The following is an 18,983-nucleotide window of genomic DNA, read 5'->3' as shown; positions in this document are numbered from 1 at the left end:
GGTAATTGTTGTTGTTGTTGTTGTGTGTGTGTGTGTGTGTGTGTGTGTGTGTGTGTGTGTGTGTGTGTGTGTGAGTCACTTCAAGACAATCCGATTACTTTTCTCGTCTTCCTCAGTAATGTGTACCTGAGGAGCAGCTCTTCTCCACCACAATAACAACCTGTCCTCCACGCTCAACATCACGTCTTCTAGTGAATTAAAGTGATAAAACACGTTACCTCAGCTCCTCATAAGCTCTCTGTTTAGCATATAAACGCTGTAGAGCGAGTCACTTCGTCAGCAGATGACTTCAGTCGGGCTGTTTGTGTCGCATCTAAATGCCTCCTTCACGTCTCTGGATGCCACTGACTTGAGAGTGTTCTTGCATTTAATGTACACGGATTTGACAGGATTTGACCGTTTTTCACATCAGGAAAAGTTTCACCAGCAAACGAACGCTTTGATGATAACGTATCTGCTCTGCGGCACAGCTTCTTCCTCACAGTCTTACTGTTTGCGTCACTGTAGAGTCTCTCAGAAGATTGTTTGTGAATGTGTTTTGTTTCACTGTGAAACATTGTGATGGTGACGTCACCACAAGGTGACGGTGTCAGACCTGAGAGGGGGGGCAGAGAGTGTGTGTGTGTGTGTGTGTGTGTGTGTGTGTGTGTGTGTGTGTGTGTGTGTGTGTGTGTGTGTGTGTGTGTGTGTGTGTGTGTGTGTGTGTGTGTGTGACTTAGAGAGATCAAGCCCTTGAGGTCGATGAAGAGCTTAGCATAAGTCAATGTCATTATTTCAAACTCAGCAACAAAAGGGATATTAAAGGATATTAAAGGATTTGGAGAAGTAGATGGTTTGTGTTTGTCAGAACGAGTTTCTCCATTCCGACGTCGACAGTTTGTAGTTTAATGAGTAGAGACACTTTTATTAATTTCATCTTTATTTTGTCAGGAAGTCTCATTGAGATTAAGAACAGGAAACACAAGAACAGTTAATAGAATTAAGAAACACGTCAGATAATGAAGCTTTGATGAGAATGCACAGCTCTAGTTTGACGGAGGTAATAATACACACGTTGTTTTTAATCTTTTGTTGTAATTTTTGATCAATCTCTGGCACAATAATTTGGCATGAATGAAGTTGTATCTTCATCTAAGGTGAAGTAGTTACTGGATTGTGTGCTGTAGATACACGATGTAAGTGTGAGGTAGTTCAGAAGCTTCATCAGTAGATGAATAACACGGAGTGAAGCTCCTCCTACAGGTCAGTGAGTCTCCCTCTCGCTGGTCGATACTCCAGGTTTCTCATCCAGCGTCTTCGCCCTGCAGTCCTGTTTCTATGATTTAAGAATGTCTTTATGTTGAACTGGACTGTTATAAAGCGCTCTGTTTCAGTATTCTTGAATCCACAACATGAATGTAAAGACTGAATACACAACTGAATGTGAGATGTGTCTGCAGGCAAACACACAATTCATCAAAGATGGAGAGTAGAGCTTTCCATTACTAACAACAGCAGTTGATGAATGTTGAGGTTCATCCGTTCTTCTGTGTTCTGTAACTTGTGAGGCTGTAACATAAAGCCTATATCGCAATACGTTCCGATGAGGTTTGAAGGGGTTCTCTTGTTCTCTCTGTGTCTCTGTGAGGAATCTGTTCTGTAGAAGCTTTTGATTTGCATAATTCACATGAAACACCATCGACAGAGACGTAGTGAGCGCTCACAGTACGGTAGTGTGACATCAGTCTCCTCCATCCTGCATCATGAGAGTGAATCAATCCTCTCATCCAACTATTCACAAGTACACATGAGTACCAGAAGTGTCTTAACTATTGTCGTAGGCTCTGACAGGAAGTTGTGTGCTAAATGTTGTGGAGCTCTCTCCTGTCTTCTCCTCTTCTGTATCTTCTCTTCTTCTCGTCTGTGTTGCTGCTCGTGCTTTGTGCAGGAGAACGCTCACTGTGTGGGACGGTAATGTAGACGAGTCTGCCTGATCTCCACTCATCCTCTATTGGACAAACAGTTTACACCTCATGTTCTCAGGAGTTGAGCCCCTGTTGACGACATACCGGGTCTCATTCCTGTTATTCAAACACTTCATCAACGAAGGGATGACATCAAGCCAGCGTCTCACTAGCGTCTCTGTGTGTGTGTGTGTGTGTGTCCATGCAAATAAGAAGTGCGTGTGTGTGTGTGTGTGTGTGTGTGTGTGTGTGTGTGTGTGTGTGTGTGTGTGTGTGTGTGTGTGTGTGTGTGTGTGTGTGTGTGTGTGTGTGTGTGTGTGTGTGTGTGTGTGAGAGAGAGAGAGAGAGAGAGCGAGAGAGCATAACCTCTCACTACTTTACACCCAGACACGGCCTAGTTTGCATACAGATGTCCTGTTTGACCTTTAACCCCTCAGTGTAATAGCGATCTGGGTCTTTTCCTGCATCATTAACATCAACTGCTCTGATAATCACCATTACAACATAATTACAACCCTGTGATGAGGGTGAGCGTTGTGGTGCTCTATGATGTGAGATACACCGTATGGGGCTGAGTGAATCTCATAGTATCTAAGGAGATTAGGTCCGAGTCTATGCATACAAACTGCATCAAGATCTCTAACATCACATTCATGTTGGAATAAACCGATGTATTAAAGTTCGGACAGTTTGTTGTATTACTCGTAGAAATGAAGGTTGACCTGAAACCTTCTACATCTCCCCCGTTTCCTCCAGACACATCTCAGCAACTAACTAGACAACAGAAGAAGTGAAAGCGAGCTCCACTCTCGAGCTCTTTGTGAGGCGTTGAAGCACGTCTCTCCTGGAGTTCATACGAGTCTTTGTGTTCATGTGAACATGTGAGCGAGCTGACCGTAGAAGCCTCACTGTGCGTACGCACATCCAGCTGTGTGGCCCGAGTCACGTGACGCACATCTGTCTTCCTCCGTCTGTAGTTAATACCTCCTATTAATGGATTTACACTATATTTTGTCAGTTTTAAATAGTTTTGTCCTCTCGCGCTCGTTTCAGGGCGAGTTGCTGAGCAGGAGTCGGGACGTGACGAGTACGATATGAAAGACATCGAGAGGGGAGTGTGTTGTGGAGTGTGTTGTGTGTTGTGTGTTGTGTGGTGTGTGTTGTGGAGTGTGTTGTGTTGTGGAGTGTGTTGTGTGGTGTGTGGTGTGGAGTGTGGTGTGTGGAGTGTGTTGTGTGGAGTGTGTTGTGTGGTGTGGAGTGTGGTGTGTGGTGTGTGTTGTGGTGTGTGGAGTGTGTTGTGTGGAGTGTGTTGTGTGTTGTGTGGTGTGTGTTGTGGTGTGTGTTGTGGAGTGTGTTGTGTGGTGTGTGTGTCGCACATCATTTTCCACGGAAACTTTCCATCAGGAATCTTCCGTCTCGTCTTTGCTGTGCACGCCCTCCGCTGTGTTTCCACACGTTCATTTCCTCTCCATGAAGAGTGGCGTTAACTCGACGATGCTCAAATGGAAGGTGGGAGATGCACATCTGGTTTGGAGAATGGGTGAAGTGGGACAAACTAATCTGCTTCTGTCTCTCCTGTTGTGTTTTTCTCTCTCGTCCTTTTGGAGAACATCGACCTTTACGCTTCTTTTGCTGCCGTGTTGTGATTGTCTCGGGGAAAATTGGAAAAGGAGGGAGTCCGGTCGACACACTTGTCTTTGTGTGTGTGTGTGTGTGTGTGTGTGTGTGTGTGTGTGTGTGTGTGTACATCACATATTTTAGGAATATCTGACCTTATCCAAAACCAATACAATCTGTCATTGATTAGAGCTCCCCCTCAGTGCTACAGCAGGCTGCTCTATCAGTATGGAAGGTCATGAACACACTGAGAGCACCGCCTCACACTTCTCTCCTGGAGATTGAATCCTGATAAAGGACGTGTCAGTCACAATGTGATTTCATATCGCATACTAGCACACATGCTGGTAAATAACTTGAATACAGCGCTGCCTTCACTGTCTGATGAACGGTAAATAGATAAATAAACCTGACGTTTTCCTATTTATTAGTAAAATACCACACGGGGTGATGTCTTTTACTGTATTAATGATAACAGTAATGTAATGTTCTTACAGAAAGGAAACTGCTGGTCCGTTATCTGAGTAGTAATTATCATATTTAAGAGTGTAAGGACAAAATGACTTCTCCGTGGTATGAGAGTCATTGCTGTGTGTGTGTGTGTGTGTGTGTGTGTGTGTGTGTGTGTGTGTGTGTGTGTGTGTGTGTGTGTGTGTGTGTGTGTGTGTGTGTGTTCACTCTCTGAAGGTCCCTGGTTGGAGTGTGTCACTCTGCTAAATCAGTTGCACCTGGTCCAGCATCACAGCGTGGATCTCTTATCTCTCTGCAATTGTCACTCAGCTTCTGTTGTTTCTTTCCTTTCTCAACATCTTTAATAGCGGTTTGCTGCACACACACACACACACACACACACACACACACACACACACACACACACACACACATCGTTGTTTTCAGTTATGATGCTGATCAGACTCAAGTTGATTTTGGGCATCAAACTCTGCGTAGTAAAACTAATGATAAAGGTGTTCGTTCACTGTGTTCTCCATAGTGCACTGTACTCAGTGTGAATGTCTGCACTATTCAATGCTATATAATGAACAGTCCCACAATGCATTGTTGCATCTGGTAAATGTGGAAATGACGGTCGTGCGACTCTACAGCGGACAGACGGTTGATAAGTGTCCAAAATGTCCACTCACCGTTCTCTAAAGAGTGAACTGCTATAAAGTACAGAGTGTTTACTGTGCATGAGACACACTGAGAGGAGTCTGCTCAGTGAAATACGTTCAAACAGCTGTGTGTGGAGCACAGGTCTGACGATCACTGATGAAGGGTGAGGTCCGTTCGTCAATATGCTCACCGTCCCCGGCTGAGTAATACGTTTCAGTCTCAGTACGAAGCTGAATGTTTGCTGACTCTACCTGACCTGAAGGTGTTGCTCTGAGGTGTCTTGGCAGTTAAGTCGAGTGCTGTGAACGCTGCTCAAATCATTTTTATATTAACAGTGGGTTATAATAATGAGAGGATTATTATTATGGGGTGTTTTAGCTTCGTTCAGCTCCTTGTTTTGGTTCGCTTTCACTGGTTTTTTCCAGCAGCAACAGGAAGCTGTTTTCAACATAAAAGCTCAGACAGACACATTTAGCAACTAGCATGTAGCAGCTAAAGCCACATGCTAACAGACACCGAGTGTTGAACTTACATTCAACAGGTTGCCAGATGCACCGCTCCAGATGAATGCAGATGTTGCTCCTTGTCTGCCGGATGTGTAACTATCGACTGTTTTTCTTTACAGCTTGTTAACGGAAAAGAAACAGAAGAGGAAGTTTCTCTTTCTGTTGTTTCACATCTTTTCTTTTCTCCTGTAGAGAAAGCTGTAGCTGCACCTTGAGTTCCCCTCTTCAGCTCAATTGCTCGTCCTGACCGCTCAAACGTTCCCCTCTCTGTGTACAGGATGTACGACGTTGGAGGCCAGAGGACTGAGCGGAGGAAGTGGATCGGGTGTTTCGAGGACGTCAGGGCGGTGCTGTTCGTGGTGGCGCTCAGCGGCTACGACATGACCCTGGTGGAAGACCCTTCGGTGGTACAAGCTGCACTCAACCCTCCCTCTCAAATGTTCACGCTCTCCAGACAAAGCAGCTAGAGAGCCCTCGTTGAGTCTCACCCAATCAGATTACGTCATGTCCTCGTTTTAAATATGGCCGCTCCTCTGCAGATACCTGATGCTGTCATTGTCTTCTCTCTGCAGAATCGTCTTCAGGAGAGCATGAAGCTCTTCTCCTCCATCTGCAACAACGTGTTCTTCCGCAGCACATCCATGGTGAGCAACGCTTCAGTCTCTCGCCTCTGGATGAAGATGTCGTAAAAGAAAAGTCATCTCAGCTTTAAGACTGAGAGGGTCGCCTCCTGGTATCATGCAGAGAAATGGTTTCCAATAAAAGGTCATTTATTCACAGATATCTGGCTGATAATGTGTCAATCTGCTCCAGAGCTGAAGAGCTTGTTTAAAGTCGAGTCTGGCCAATCCCAGCGCTCCAATGCTGCACAACAAAAGCAGCGGGATTCATAATAACGCGGCAATCGTCCTCGATGTGTGTTTAACGTTAGCATGCTAACGCACTGAACTAGTATAACGACCGTGGCTAACCTGCTAAAGGTTAGCACTGACGTTGTGAGCATGTTGGTGTTAGAACAGCCTCACAGAGCTGCTAGTCCTGTTTCTTTTACAATTTATTTGACAGTATAGAAAAACAATCTTAGACTTTTGTTGAGAAATAGAATCACCTCTGATTCTATTCTGGAAGATAAGTTTTGTGGAAACTTCTGTTGTAGTTGTAGTGATGCACCACTCACCCTGACTGTCAAGTAGCTTCAGCTGTATTCAGACTAAGAGGACAGAGAAGGTCCACTGCAGAGGGTCAGACCCACAATTAAGTTTGACAGTTCAGTCTGTGGACAGAAAACACGGAGGTGACACAAGCAAACTCTTTTTGTGGCTCTCCATTAGCTCCATGACACCAGAGACGAGAATAACACTAATGCATTTGATGAATGCTGTTTCCTCTCTCACACACACACACACACACACACACACACACACACATCCCTTTGTCTCTTGAGTCCTCCGTCACTCGTAATTAAACAGCGAGTTGTAATTAGGGTGGGCTTCGGCACGGCGACATTTTCCCCTCTCTGTGTTGTTCCGTTCTCCTCTCCGGTAAATGGCCGCGTTAAAGCGAGCGTGTAACGAGCTTGTTCAATTCATTCCACTTACTTCATTTAAAGCCCATCAAGAGAGAGTCGGCATGTTGACGCCAGCCTCACTCTGTTGACTCGTCCAGAAGCGTGTCACCGTGATCACTATTTATTAACATTTCTGTCTCTATAGAAAGAAAACTCCAACATCGGTCCGGTCAAATATATATATAATATATATTAAGATCGTTACACCAACGTGTTACACTTCAGTCTCTCTTTCAGCCATAAAGGTTTCATTGTCTGAGGCTTCACTAGAGACAAATGGAATGTGTGTGTGTGTGTGTGTGTGTGTGTGTGTGTGTGTGTGTGTGTGTGTGTGTGTGTGTGTGTGTGTGGGCCTGCACGTTAACATGGCCAACAGGCTCATTAAACAGAAGTGTTTAATACCTTTGTAACGTGGGAGGGAGACGTGTAACCTCCACCTCAATTACCTCTTCACTGCGCTGCTCAGTGCTAATTACACACCCGGGTGCTGCTCCGTATCCCGTCCATTGGAACCTGCTCACCCTCCTTATTATCTCTGCTCATGTGTGTTTGGTCAAACACTTTGCCGTAGTTTGGACTGGTTCACTACGAAGCCTTTCAGAGGCAGGGAGCCCCAGAGGGTCACGAGGAGCAGTTGTGAGTGATCGATTGCTCGCTGATGAGTAGATGGAGCTCATTGATCCGTCCATCCTCACCCCATGCCGGCTTCCACACAGCCATTGAGTGTCACATGTTCGTTAAATATGTGTAAAGCCACAGCAGATGCTATATGTTGGGTTCATTGTTCGTTTAGTTATTGCAGCGCTAAAGATCTAGTTTCCTTTCCTTCCTGTCGACTTTTGACGCTCGTTCTCTCAGCTGACTTTTCTGTGTTTTTATTACAGATTTTATTCATGAACAAGATCGACCTTTTTCAAGACAAGATTTTACACTCTGGACGACATCTGCGTTTGTACCTGCCCCAGTTTAAAGGTAGGGCTGATGTTACTACGTGCTGCTTATACAAGCGTCCACGTGAACGTGTAATAAGGAACGCAATTACACGGTAATGAGCGCTTGTTACAGACACAATTATACTCACTTTATTAGGTCCACTTGTTAAATCTAAAGCAATTCAAATCAGCAGCACAGCTAGTTCTACCGTCACCGTGTGAACTGATGAGGTTTGAAGTGATGTTGAACTGGATAATATATATGTGTGTATATATATATATATATATATATATATATATATATATATATATATATATATATATATATATATTTATATTTCAAGCTCACCTTTCCTGTTCCTGTTTAGTGTCATGAATATTAAACTGTTTTTAGAAATTAAAAATATGAATCATACAAAACAAAGATTTCACTTCACATATTTAGAGATATCCATTTAAAATGTCCCAGTTAAAAATGACAATACTTATATTATATAATAATATATTGTATTATAACATCTGTGCTCTTAAGCTTAAACACGTTTTTATTTCAGCCATGAAGACATTCACAGTTTAAGGGCTTTTAAACACAAAGACAGACAGATAATAATCCATTATTATCTGGATTTTATGTTATATTATTATTATATTTATTATTAACCATTATTGTAGATCTACTTGGTCCTCTCTGCTCTCATGCAGATGTCAATATAAATGCTAAACTCTTGTGATTGGGGTCATCAGATCTGACGAGCAGTCTGATGCAGCGGCTCACTACCTTCTCCCTGTGACGTTCCCTCACATGAGCGCATTCACACGTTCACCAACAGCAGCCCGTCTCAACGTGTTCATTTCAGTTCATTCAATGTGAAGGTTTTACAATAGCATTACTTTATATATACAAGTCGTTTTACTTTGACACTTTAAGTACATTCTACTGACAATGATACATGTGTACTTGTGTAAAGGATCTGAATACTTCTTCCTTTACTTAGTGACTAGTTGTTCACGACCTCTCAGTGGCTTCATCAGGTGTTCAGGTGCGTCAGGTGATGGGTGGTGTGATGCCTGTCCTAGCTGGTGGTTTATGGGTTCTTGTGACAACAGATGTGAAACAGATCCGCCTCACAAGAACTCTGAATCTTTGTGGTGTTTTGTTCTTTCTCCTGAAGCACAAAGCTGGCTGACAGCCACACCGTTTCAGTTTTCTGTGGAAAGGATCCAGATGTTTCATCCCCTCCTCGTCTCTCCTCCAGGTGCAGACTGCGACGTGGACTCGTCGGCCCGCTTCATCGCAGCCACCTTCGCCTCGCTCAACGCCACTCCCGGCAAACTCATCTACCACCACTTCACCACGGCCACAGACACCTCCAACGTCCAGGTTGTCTTCCAGGTGGTCATGGACACGATAATCAGGGAGAATCTGGAGGCCGTGTCGCTGCTGTAGCTGCCGGCGGAGGTCTGACGTTTCACCGGACGGCCGGTGCTGGACGTCTCGTTTTGACTGACATGAAGATCATCGGCTCAAACGCGTCGTCTTCTCTCTGCAGCTGCAGCCTGGTGGCTCTGACGCTCTCCGCCGCTGCTGCAGTTCATCCTCTGTGATGCTTCATTCGTGGGTTTGAGCCCTGAAACCATGAACATCTGAAACCTTGTGTGGAGAAATGAGCTTTTACATTTGAAACTGTTCTACAAAATCAGACTATGAATGGTGAAGTTACATTCTGAGGACTTGTTACACACACACACACACACACAGACTAAATGTTGTGTGTGTGTGTGTGTGTGTGTGTGTGTGTGTGTGGGGGGGGGGGGGGGGCGGGACAGAGAGGGGGTGAGGATTTACTGTTTGTTCGTTACTTCCTCTGCAGGTTCTCTCATGCATACCATCGTGTGTGTTCCGCTCATCCATCACTGTGTTCACATCCCGTGCGTCACGCCCTCCTAACGAGGCGGTGATCACTTTAGAGCGTGTTTACTCATCCTCTCACTCTGTGCCTCCACTCGCTGCCGTTTAATGTGAGACATGGGGCGAATGTAAAGAAAGCTCCGACTGGTGTTTCATGCTGATGATTATTGTTCCTTCATCCAACACACACACACACACACACACACACACCGACCGGGACGATGCTTCCTATATGTGGTTTGTGTCTGACTGATGCAAAGGCTCCCCTGAGCGACTGACTATCACACCGACTCCTCTGTGACTGCAGTCATAAAGGAGATCTGGTAATGACTGATATACGCTCTGACACAAACACTGAAGATGAAAGAAAAGTGAAAAGCACCCCGAGTGCCTTGTGACGACGGCTTCTGCTGTTGTGTAATTTAAATGCTTCATGTGTAGAACGAAGACTTTCTCTTCTCTCATTTTTTTCCATTTTCACCATAATTATCTGTTTCTCATTAAGTGTTATAGGCCATGCTCCCACGTTTATGTATGTGTGGTCTGTGTACTGTCTGTGTACTGTCTGTGTACTGTGTGTATACTGTGTGTACTGTGTGTGTACTGACACTGCAGGTTTGAAGAAGACCATTTAAATTGATGAAGGTATATTAAATCAGTGGATCACTTATTGTCCCTTTTCCATCCTCCACTAGTTGCATATTTAAAGAGAAACAAAAGTAAGCCACACAACAGGTTACCAGTGTTTGTTCATTTTAATAGATAAATAAATAAAAGTACAGGAAATCTGCTCTGCAGTCAACGTTCTGGACATTTAATACATTTCGTCAGCGGAGGCTTCAGTGTTAAACAGTAAAGATGGGAAGTCATCTGGAAAGAAGATGGTTACAACGTGTGTTCTTTCCTGTCTACACAAAGTAAAAGTGAACAATGCTTGACTTTTTCTTTTCTTTTTTAAATAAGAACATTCAGAGTGTGCAGCGGTCCATCGTCGACAGTGATCAGGTTTTCCTCTGAGCCTTCACTACTCACTCACTCATCCCTCGTTTCTGTCCAGAGGAGCGCTCCCGGAGCTCGGTGGAGGACCAGGACTGTCTTCGCCGGTCCGACCGGGACTCACGCGGAGAGGCAGTCCAGGGAGTCCAAGGTGAGGAAGACGTCCGCCTTGCACTGGAAAGTGCCCGTCCCGTCCCGCAGCAGCTCGCAGCTCTTCAGGTTCGGGGAGATGTCCTTCACACAGATGGCCTGCAGGAGGTGAGAACAAGGGAACAAGGGATGAAAGAAGTGAAGGTTAACAACTGAAGTCTCCTCAAACCAACTGGATGTGCCCTAATAATAATAATACTCATAATAATAATAATAATACTGCAGCGCAGTAATAATAGTAGGCTGCTGCCGTAATAAACAGTCGAGATCCCATATCTTCATTCTTTCTATGTTGTTTACCTTTATTCAGGTTTTGTCCGTAGATAATGATGATTTAATGTAATATATATAATATATAATTCTGAACATGTCAATGACATCTTCACTTTCTAATGCAGGTGTCTGCGCTCTGACCTGCCGCGCTGCTGGTTTGCCCTTTTACGCACGAGTTGTTCCACGTTTAACATTTTGATCTCAACGGTTCGTGTTGTCAAAGGAACAAACGTGTCGTCTAATGTCTGCCGACGGTTTGTGTGCTTTCGATATCTATACATGTGGCTGTTATGGTGCTGAAAGGAACATGTTTACTCTTCTCTTCTTAAATGTATCATCAGAGTTAAAGTCACCACCAACACCACCACCCCGTTAAACCGGAGTAACGGCTGTCGCGTCGTATACTCACCATGCTTTTTAGGATGGAGATCTGCCTGCTGGTCTCTGGTAGCAGGTTGTTACCTGCCGTCTCCCCGCTTTCCATCAGCGTCTCTTCGGACTCGGACCTCCGCACGTAAGGCGACCTCCTGATGCCGGACAGCAAACCGGAGGCGCGACCCACCGAGTAGTAGCTGGGCCCGGTGGACTGCTTGTACCAGGCTTCGACTGGATGGCAGGAGATGAGCAGAGACACTCCGACGCACACCACGGCGAACCTGACTGACCTCTCCATGTCTGGAACCGTCTTGGCACTTTTTACGCAGAGGAGAACGTGTCGTCTGTTGGTGGTCAGAGGCCGACTTTATGTTTGGGTGTTTGAAAAACTTCCTGCTGCTTATATAGGCTGGATGAATGGATGAATGGGCGACGCTATCGTGAGCAGGACGGTCGTCAAATCAGAATCGAGGTGGGCGGATGGTGATCCGTCTTCATGCGGGAGAAGAAAAAAGACCAATCCACACGGATCAGCTGTGGATGGTTTGATGGAGGGGGGGGCATCATAATGACGTCAGATGCCCACAGTTACTAAATGAATGAGGGACTTTGTCTCACTAATCTGGAAAACGAATTATTACATTTAAAATGTCCTGATTAAATTAAATTACATTAATCTAAACATTTCCTTTCTAGACTCTGGTTGATTTCAGACACTGTGCCGTGAATTCAGTAGATATCATTTCTGGATTTGGAGCATCACACAAAGCTCATGAAGCTGTTATGGTCGGTGTTTACCGCTGCAGAAGACCTCGACATGAGATTAAAAGCACAAAACAGGAGATCAATAAACACCAGTGAACTGTATTCTGTTCCAGCTGCTTTCCATCATTCTTACTCCAAAGTGAGGAATCCTCTGAGGAATCGATACAAACCCTTTCACTGATGGATCTGCCGACCTCGCCGCTCATGCGTCACGAGCTCTGCGTCCGTGTGTCAGCAGAACAGCAGTGATGGAGACTAAAACAAAGAGGGATGCGTCTATGTCATGGTCACACGTTGTGTGGCCATGACGGCCTCCTGTGAAACTAATGAGGCGTCTGCAGGATCAAATGTATAGAGACAGAGAAGAAGGACTTGAATGATGCTTTACCAAAAACAATGTTAGGAATCAGTAATAGTGTTTATTGTTTAACATTTAAAGCAGCACTGGCATACAAAAATATAACTACAAACGTCATTTATTTTATAAGAAGAATGAGATCACGTCGATCCAGATGAGTGAAAGTCCCCCAGAGTCCCTCAGAGTCCATTGTAGAGCGGTCTGCAGTGCGGCTCTAGTTTGTCCTCCAGGACGTAGTCGGGTCCACAGACCCAGGGGTCCCCCGTGTCCCACTGCCACTTCTGCAGACTCTGCCTCAGGCTCTCCAGCACATCGCTGTAGGACGGGTCTGACACCAGGTTCCTGGTTTCCAGCGGGTCTGTCCTGTGAAACATGTGTTCAAGTTCATAAACCGAGAGGACAACATCGACTGAGGTCCCTATAACTAGTATCAGATTACATATGTCTTCCTGGGAAATCTTCTAGAAAATGATTGTTAAACTATTGATGACAAAATAAAGCTTTATTGTTTTAATTCCAATGAGGGTCAAAATGTCTAAAACGGTGAGTTTTATGAATATTACAATTTTATTTAGTTTTAGGACACTTTCTGTCCTGTATGGTAGAAGCTTCTGAACATGTCCTTATGACTGAATATGAAATATAAATATGAATATGAATATGAACGGTGGCTGCAGCTCGTTTAAACCAGAGGAACTCGTGTCATCCACCAGTCGAGGTCATGTTTCGGGCTCATTTACCAGACCTGAGTGACATTGTGTGTTAATCATTGTGGTGAACGTGTTCCCAACACAAACCACGATGGAACAACCGGAGCCGGACGGACCTGGAGTCGAACAGCTCCCAGCGCTCTCTGTAGTAGTACTGCTCCAGGCTTTTGAACCAGCGAGTGGGCTCACTCAGCCTCGTGCGGTTCAGCAGGTCCTGGAAGGTGGGCGACACGTACAGGTCCTGGTCGATGGGGAAGGGCATGCGGTAGTGGAGGTTGTGGAGCAGGCGGTACGCCCCCTGGTGGACGGAGCGGGTCGGGTAGTACATGGTTACCTGAAATCAAAGCGACAGCGGTGAAGGCCTCGGTCTTGGTGCTTTCCGTTTGTGACGGCGGCGGCGCTCACACACCTCGTGGAGCGACTGGCTGGCGTAGACGGTGTGCCAGTCGCGGGGCTCGGTGACCAGGGCGGGCAGCAAGGAGCGACCGGTGAGGTGGACCGGGGCGGCGGGGCCGCCGGGGAGGCTGTACGACGGGTAGGGAACGGAGAACCAGTCCAGAATGGTGGGAGTGATGTCTGCCACAAAGAAGAGAGAGAGAGAAGAAGAGAAACCAGAGAGAGTTCCTATTATGACTTACAGTTAACATCTTCATATTAACATCTCCACAGTTACAGGCTTTTATTTCTTCAGATGAATTAAACAGGATCAAGTGTTCCGCTTTAAGCTCAATGAACCGTTTAAACTCAGGTCTGTTGTCATTGGGTCACGTTGACACATGGAGACACAGGGCTTTTAACTGGACAAAGTATTTATGTTAAAGCCTAATGTACTACTAGTTATATATGTGCATTGTTGCCATAGGAATCATTTTAAATGATAATTATTTATCATCTTATATGTTTGTCCTATTTCATCTGAGACCTGCTGCTGATGCATCGTTGTCTCCCTCTTGTGGCCGATTGACACATCGGATGAACGCATTGACTTCTCTGTTCCTTCACTTGTGAGCCAGCGGTTCCCAACAAACCGGAGCTCACAGAAATGATTCAGGAAAGAATTCTGGAACACGTTCACATTTATTATAATCTGAGGAACATCACTCTTTGGTTGAGCTGCTCACAACTCATTACTCCCTAAAGCCAGAACCTGTACAGACAGACAGACAGACAGACAGACAGACAGACAGACAGAAGAAGGTACCGCTTCATGTACATTTTGTTGTGCGTCCATCTCTTACCCAGCAGGCTGACGTAGGCCTGGCTGGTGTCTCCCCATCGCCCCCTGTGCTCTGGAGAGGACACCAGCATGGGCTCTGCTGTGCCGGAGCGGTACAGGTTGGTTCTGCCGTTGGGGAAGGGGATGCCGTTATCCGAGCTGTAGATGACCAGCGTGTCGTTCTCATAACCGGCATCTTTGAGCTCCTGAAGAACCAAACCGATACCTGCAGAGGAAATCCACAGCATTGTAGCTCAGTGTGTTACACGAGCAGCTCCTCTCTCTCCTCCTGTGTGTCTTTATCATGTGTAGGCGTCGTCACATACCCTGGTCCAGCCTGCTGACCGTCGTGTACTGTGCTGCTAAGTCAGCTCGTGCCACAGGTGTGTCCGGCACAAAGGGTGGAACCTGAAGTACCCGAGACGAGTATATATTAAAGAAATGTATGTTGCTTTACACGCATACATGCATCGTTGTTTTCTAATGCGAGTGGGATTTCTTTCTACATTGTGAGTCACTGACCTTCACTTGTTCCGGTGTGTAGTACTCGGGTGTCCAGTCAGGTATCCGACCCATCCCCGTCTCACCGTTCCCAAACTTCTCACAGAAAGCTCCATACTGGGGCTGTGAGTGTCCACACCGGTGGGTGTCATGAAAGGCGACATACAGGAAAAAAGGCCTCTCGTCCTCTTTTACGTTGCCTTTGTTCTCTGCTCTCTGTCGCCTTCGTTCAAAAGCTTCTTCGTTGTGCGTCTGGAAGAACTTGCGGACCAGGAGTTTGATGCGGGTGATGTTCCTCCCCACCTGGAGGACGGAGCTGTTCTCCTCCGTGTACGCAAAATCAAAAGGGTAAACGGATCCAGGGCCGACGTGCTTCTTCCCAATTATACCTGAGGGTGACAGAGTGAGAGGGGATGACATGGTGATGAGAGGCGTGAGAGCAGACGTGAGATAAAGCGGTCTCTTTGTGACTCACCTGTGTGTACGTCGGCCTGGCTGAGGAGCCGCGGTAGACTTTGTACTCCGTCAAACGAGTTGAAGTGGTGAACACCCTGGTGAAGCCCGTACATGCCGTTCTGGTGCTAAAAACAAACCGACCTAAGAAATGGTGCCTCTGTGCACAAATGAGAGGCCTCTGTGTGTGTGTGTGTGTGTGTGTGTGTGTGTGTGTGTGTGTGTGTGTGTGTGTGTGTGTGTGTGTGTGTGTGTGTGTACCTGCGGCAGGCCGGTGAGGATGGTGGAGCGGCTGGGGGAGCAGCTGCTGACGGAGGTGAAGGCGTTGCTGAACACCAGGCTACGCTGGGCCAGAGAGAGCAGGTGGGGCGTGTGGACCACCGAGTTGTTGTAGACCTCCGTCTCAAAACCTGCATCGTCGGCTGGAAGACGGAAAAAGACACATTTCTGAGCCGTCACAACGCATGGACAGTGTGTGGACAACACGTTGTAACCTGTTATATATGGTTCATTACAGGACTGTTATATATGGTTCATTACAGGACTGTTATATATGGTTCATTACAGGACTGTTATATATGGTTCATTACAGGACTGTTATATATGGTTCATTACAGGACTGTTATAACTATACTTCAGCATCAGTCCAGTCTTTAGTAAAGGTCCACTCACCTATTATTAGCAGGACGTTTCTCCTCTTTGACTCTCCGACAAAACACGATGCAGAGAAGAGGAACAACAACTCAATGAGCAGCATGATGAGGTTATCTGTCTTCACTGGTGTCCATTAGTCTCTCATCTACTGTGAGTCAAAGAAACATCTACTGTGAGTCAAAGAAACATCTACTGTGAGATAAAGAAACATCTACTGTGAGTCAAAGAAACATCTACTGTGAGTCAAAGAAACATCTACTGTGAGATAAAGAAACATCTACTGTGAGATAAAGAAACATCTACTGTGAGTCAAAGAAACATCTACTGTGAGATAAAGAAACATCTACTGTGAGTCAAAGAAACATCTACTGTGAGATAAAGAAACATCTACTGTGAGATAAAGAAACATCTACTGTGAGATAAAGAAACATCTACTGTGAGTCAAAGAAACATCTACTGTGAGATAAAGAAACATCTACTGTGAGATAAAGAAACATCTACTGTGAGTCAAAGAAACATCTACTGTGAGATAAAGAAACATCTACTGTGAGATAAAGAAACATCTACTGTGAGATAAAGAAACATCTACTGTGACATAAAGAAACATCTACTGTGAGTCAAAGAAACATCTACTGTGACATAAAGAAACATCTACTGTGACATAAAGAAACATCTACTGTGACATAAAGAAACATCTACTGTGAGATAAAGAAACATCTACTGTGAGTCAAAGAAACATCTACTGTGAGTCAAAGAAACATCTACTGTGAGTCAAAGAAACATCTACTGTGAGATAAAGAAACATCTACTGTGAGATAAAGAAACATCTACTGTGACATAAAGAAACATCTACTGTGAGTCAAAGAAACATCTACTGTGAGATAAAGAAACATCTACTGTGAGATAAAGAAACATCTACTGTGAGATAAAGAAACATCTACTGTGAGATAAAGAAACATCTACTGTGAGATAAAGAAACATCTACTGTGACATAAAGAAACATCTACTGTGAGTCAAAGAAACATCTACTGTGAGATAAAGAAACATCTACTGTGAGATAAAGAAACATCTACTGTGAGATAAAGAAACATCTACAGTGACATAAAGAAACATCTACTGTGAGTCAAAGAAACATCTGTGAGATAAAGAAACATCTACTGTGAGATAAAGAAACATCTACTGTGAGATAAAGAAACATCTACTGTGACATAAAGAAACATCTACTGTGACATAAAGAAACATCTACTGTGAGATAAAGAAACATCTACTGTGAGATAAAGAAACATCTACTGTGACATAAAGAAACATCTACTGTGAGATAAAGAAACATCTACTGTGAGATAAAGAAACATCTACTGTGAGATAAAGAAACATCTACTGTGACATAAAGAAACATCTACTGTGAGATAAAGAAACATCTACTGTGACATAAAGAAACATTTACTGTGACATAAAGAAACATCTACTGTGACATAAAGAAACATCTACTGTGACATAAAGAAACATCTACTGTGAGATAAAGAAACATCTACTGTGAGATAAAGAAACATCTACTGTGACATAAAGAAACATCTACTGTGAGTCAAAGAAACATCTACTGTGACATAAAGAAACATCTACTGTGACATAAAGAAACATCTACTGTGACATAAAGAAACATCTACTGTGAGATAAAGAAACATCTACTGTGAGTCAAAGAAACATCTACTGTGAGTCAAAGAAACATCTACTGTGAGTCAAAGAAACATCTACTGTGAGATAAAGAAACATCTACTGTGAGATAAAGAAACATCTACTGTGAGATAAAGAAACATCTACTGTGACATAAAGAAACATCTACTGTGAGTCAAAGAAACATCTACTGTGAGATAAAGAAACATCTACTGTGAGATAAAGAAACATCTACTGTGAGATAAAGAAACATCTACTGTGAGATAAAGAAACATCTACTGTGACATAAAGAAACATCTACTGTGAGTCAAAGAAACATCTACTGTGAGATAAAGAAACATCTACTGTGAGATAAAGAAACATCTACTGTGAGATAAAGAAACATCTACAGTGACATAAAGAAACATCTACTGTGAGTCAAAGAAACATCTGTGAGATAAAGAAACATCTACTGTGAGATAAAGAAACATCTACTGTGAGATAAAGAAACATCTACTGTGACATAAAGAAACATCTACTGTGACATAAAGAAACATCTACTGTGAGATAAAGAAACATCTACTGTGAGATAAAGAAACATCTACTGTGACATAAAGAAACATCTACTGTGAGATAAAGAAACATCTACTGTGAGATAAAGAAACATCTACTGTGAGATAAAGAAACATCTACTGTGACATAAAGAAACATCTACTGTGACATAAAGAAACATCTACTGTGACATAAAGAAACATTTACTGTGAGTCAAAGAAACATCTGTGAGATAAAGAAACATCTACTGTGAGATAAAGAAACATCTACTGTGAGATAAAGAAACATCTACTGTGACATAAAGAAACATCTACTGTGACATAAAGAAACATCTACTGTGAGATAAAGAAACATCTACTGTGAGATAAAGAAACATCTACTGTGACATAAAGAAACATCTACTGTGAGATAAAGAAACATCTACTGTGAGATAAAGAAACATCTACTGTGAGATAAAGAAACATCTACTGTGACATAAAGAAACATCTACTGTGAGATAAAGAAACATCTACTGTGACATAAAGAAACATTTACTGTGAGATAAAGAAACATCTACTGTGACATAAAGAAACATCTACTGTGACATAAAGAAACATCTACTGTGACATAAAGAAACAAACCTTCACAAAGTGAACAAATGAAGTCGTCGTAATGAATCCTAACGCTCGCAGAGGAGCAGCTCGCGCAGCTTCATCTTCGTCGCTGATTTGTTTTCACGTCTTCCGGGACAAAACTTAGACCCC

At 44.0% G+C, this 18,983-nt stretch overlaps 3 protein-coding genes across 6 annotated transcripts in view; 1 reads left to right on the top strand and 2 right to left on the bottom strand.

Annotated features, from left to right (window-relative positions):
- Positions 1 to 9,474, top strand: part of gnav1 (guanine nucleotide binding protein (G protein) alpha v1) — a 21,948-nt gene extending 12,474 nt beyond the window's left edge. For both annotated transcript variants that reach the window (XM_068728950.1, XM_068728949.1), the window contains exons 6-9: positions 5,457 to 5,586; positions 5,752 to 5,823; positions 7,631 to 7,718; positions 8,935 to 9,474. In XM_068728950.1, the coding sequence (XP_068585051.1) occupies positions 5,457 to 5,586; positions 5,752 to 5,823; positions 7,631 to 7,718; positions 8,935 to 9,125 (481 nt within the window). In that variant the 3' untranslated portion in view covers positions 9,126 to 9,474. The remainder of the gene's footprint in view (positions 1 to 5,456; positions 5,587 to 5,751; positions 5,824 to 7,630; positions 7,719 to 8,934) is intronic.
- An 849-nt stretch (positions 9,475 to 10,323) lies between these two features.
- Positions 10,324 to 11,880, bottom strand: npb (neuropeptide B). Its single transcript, XM_068728954.1, has 2 exons — positions 11,416 to 11,880; positions 10,324 to 10,832 (listed from the first exon to the last, which is right to left on the bottom strand). The coding sequence occupies exons 1-2, from the start codon at positions 11,677 to 11,679 to the stop codon at positions 10,704 to 10,706; spliced, it is 393 nt and encodes a 130-aa protein (XP_068585055.1). The 5' UTR covers positions 11,680 to 11,880; the 3' UTR covers positions 10,324 to 10,703.
- A 665-nt stretch (positions 11,881 to 12,545) lies between these two features.
- On the bottom strand, positions 12,546 to 18,955 carry sgsh (N-sulfoglucosamine sulfohydrolase (sulfamidase)). 3 transcript variants are annotated; one of them, XM_068728941.1, is made up of 10 exons: positions 18,861 to 18,955; positions 16,057 to 16,186; positions 15,646 to 15,806; positions 15,407 to 15,512; positions 14,953 to 15,320; positions 14,757 to 14,838; positions 14,453 to 14,656; positions 13,624 to 13,790; positions 13,331 to 13,548; positions 12,546 to 12,867 (listed from the first exon to the last, which is right to left on the bottom strand). In XM_068728941.1, the coding sequence occupies exons 2-10, from the start codon at positions 16,139 to 16,141 to the stop codon at positions 12,684 to 12,686; spliced, it is 1,575 nt and encodes a 524-aa protein (XP_068585042.1). In that variant the 5' UTR covers positions 16,142 to 16,186; positions 18,861 to 18,955; the 3' UTR covers positions 12,546 to 12,683. The 3 variants fall into 3 exon arrangements, with proteins under 3 accessions (XP_068585042.1, XP_068585043.1, XP_068585044.1); XM_068728942.1 differs by having other exon boundaries at positions 16,057 to 16,183; XM_068728943.1 differs by having other exon boundaries at positions 12,710 to 12,867; positions 13,302 to 13,548.
- Positions 18,956 to 18,983: the final 28 nt, after the last annotated feature.

Source organism: Cebidichthys violaceus, unplaced genomic scaffold (assembly GCF_023349555.1).
Source record: "Cebidichthys violaceus isolate CVI_PGR_0920_01 unplaced genomic scaffold, fCebVio1.0.p SCAF_44, whole genome shotgun sequence".
In the NCBI taxonomy this organism is placed as follows: Eukaryota; Metazoa; Chordata; class Actinopteri; order Perciformes; family Stichaeidae; genus Cebidichthys; species Cebidichthys violaceus.
This window is presented reverse-complemented; position numbering and strand designations above follow the sequence as displayed.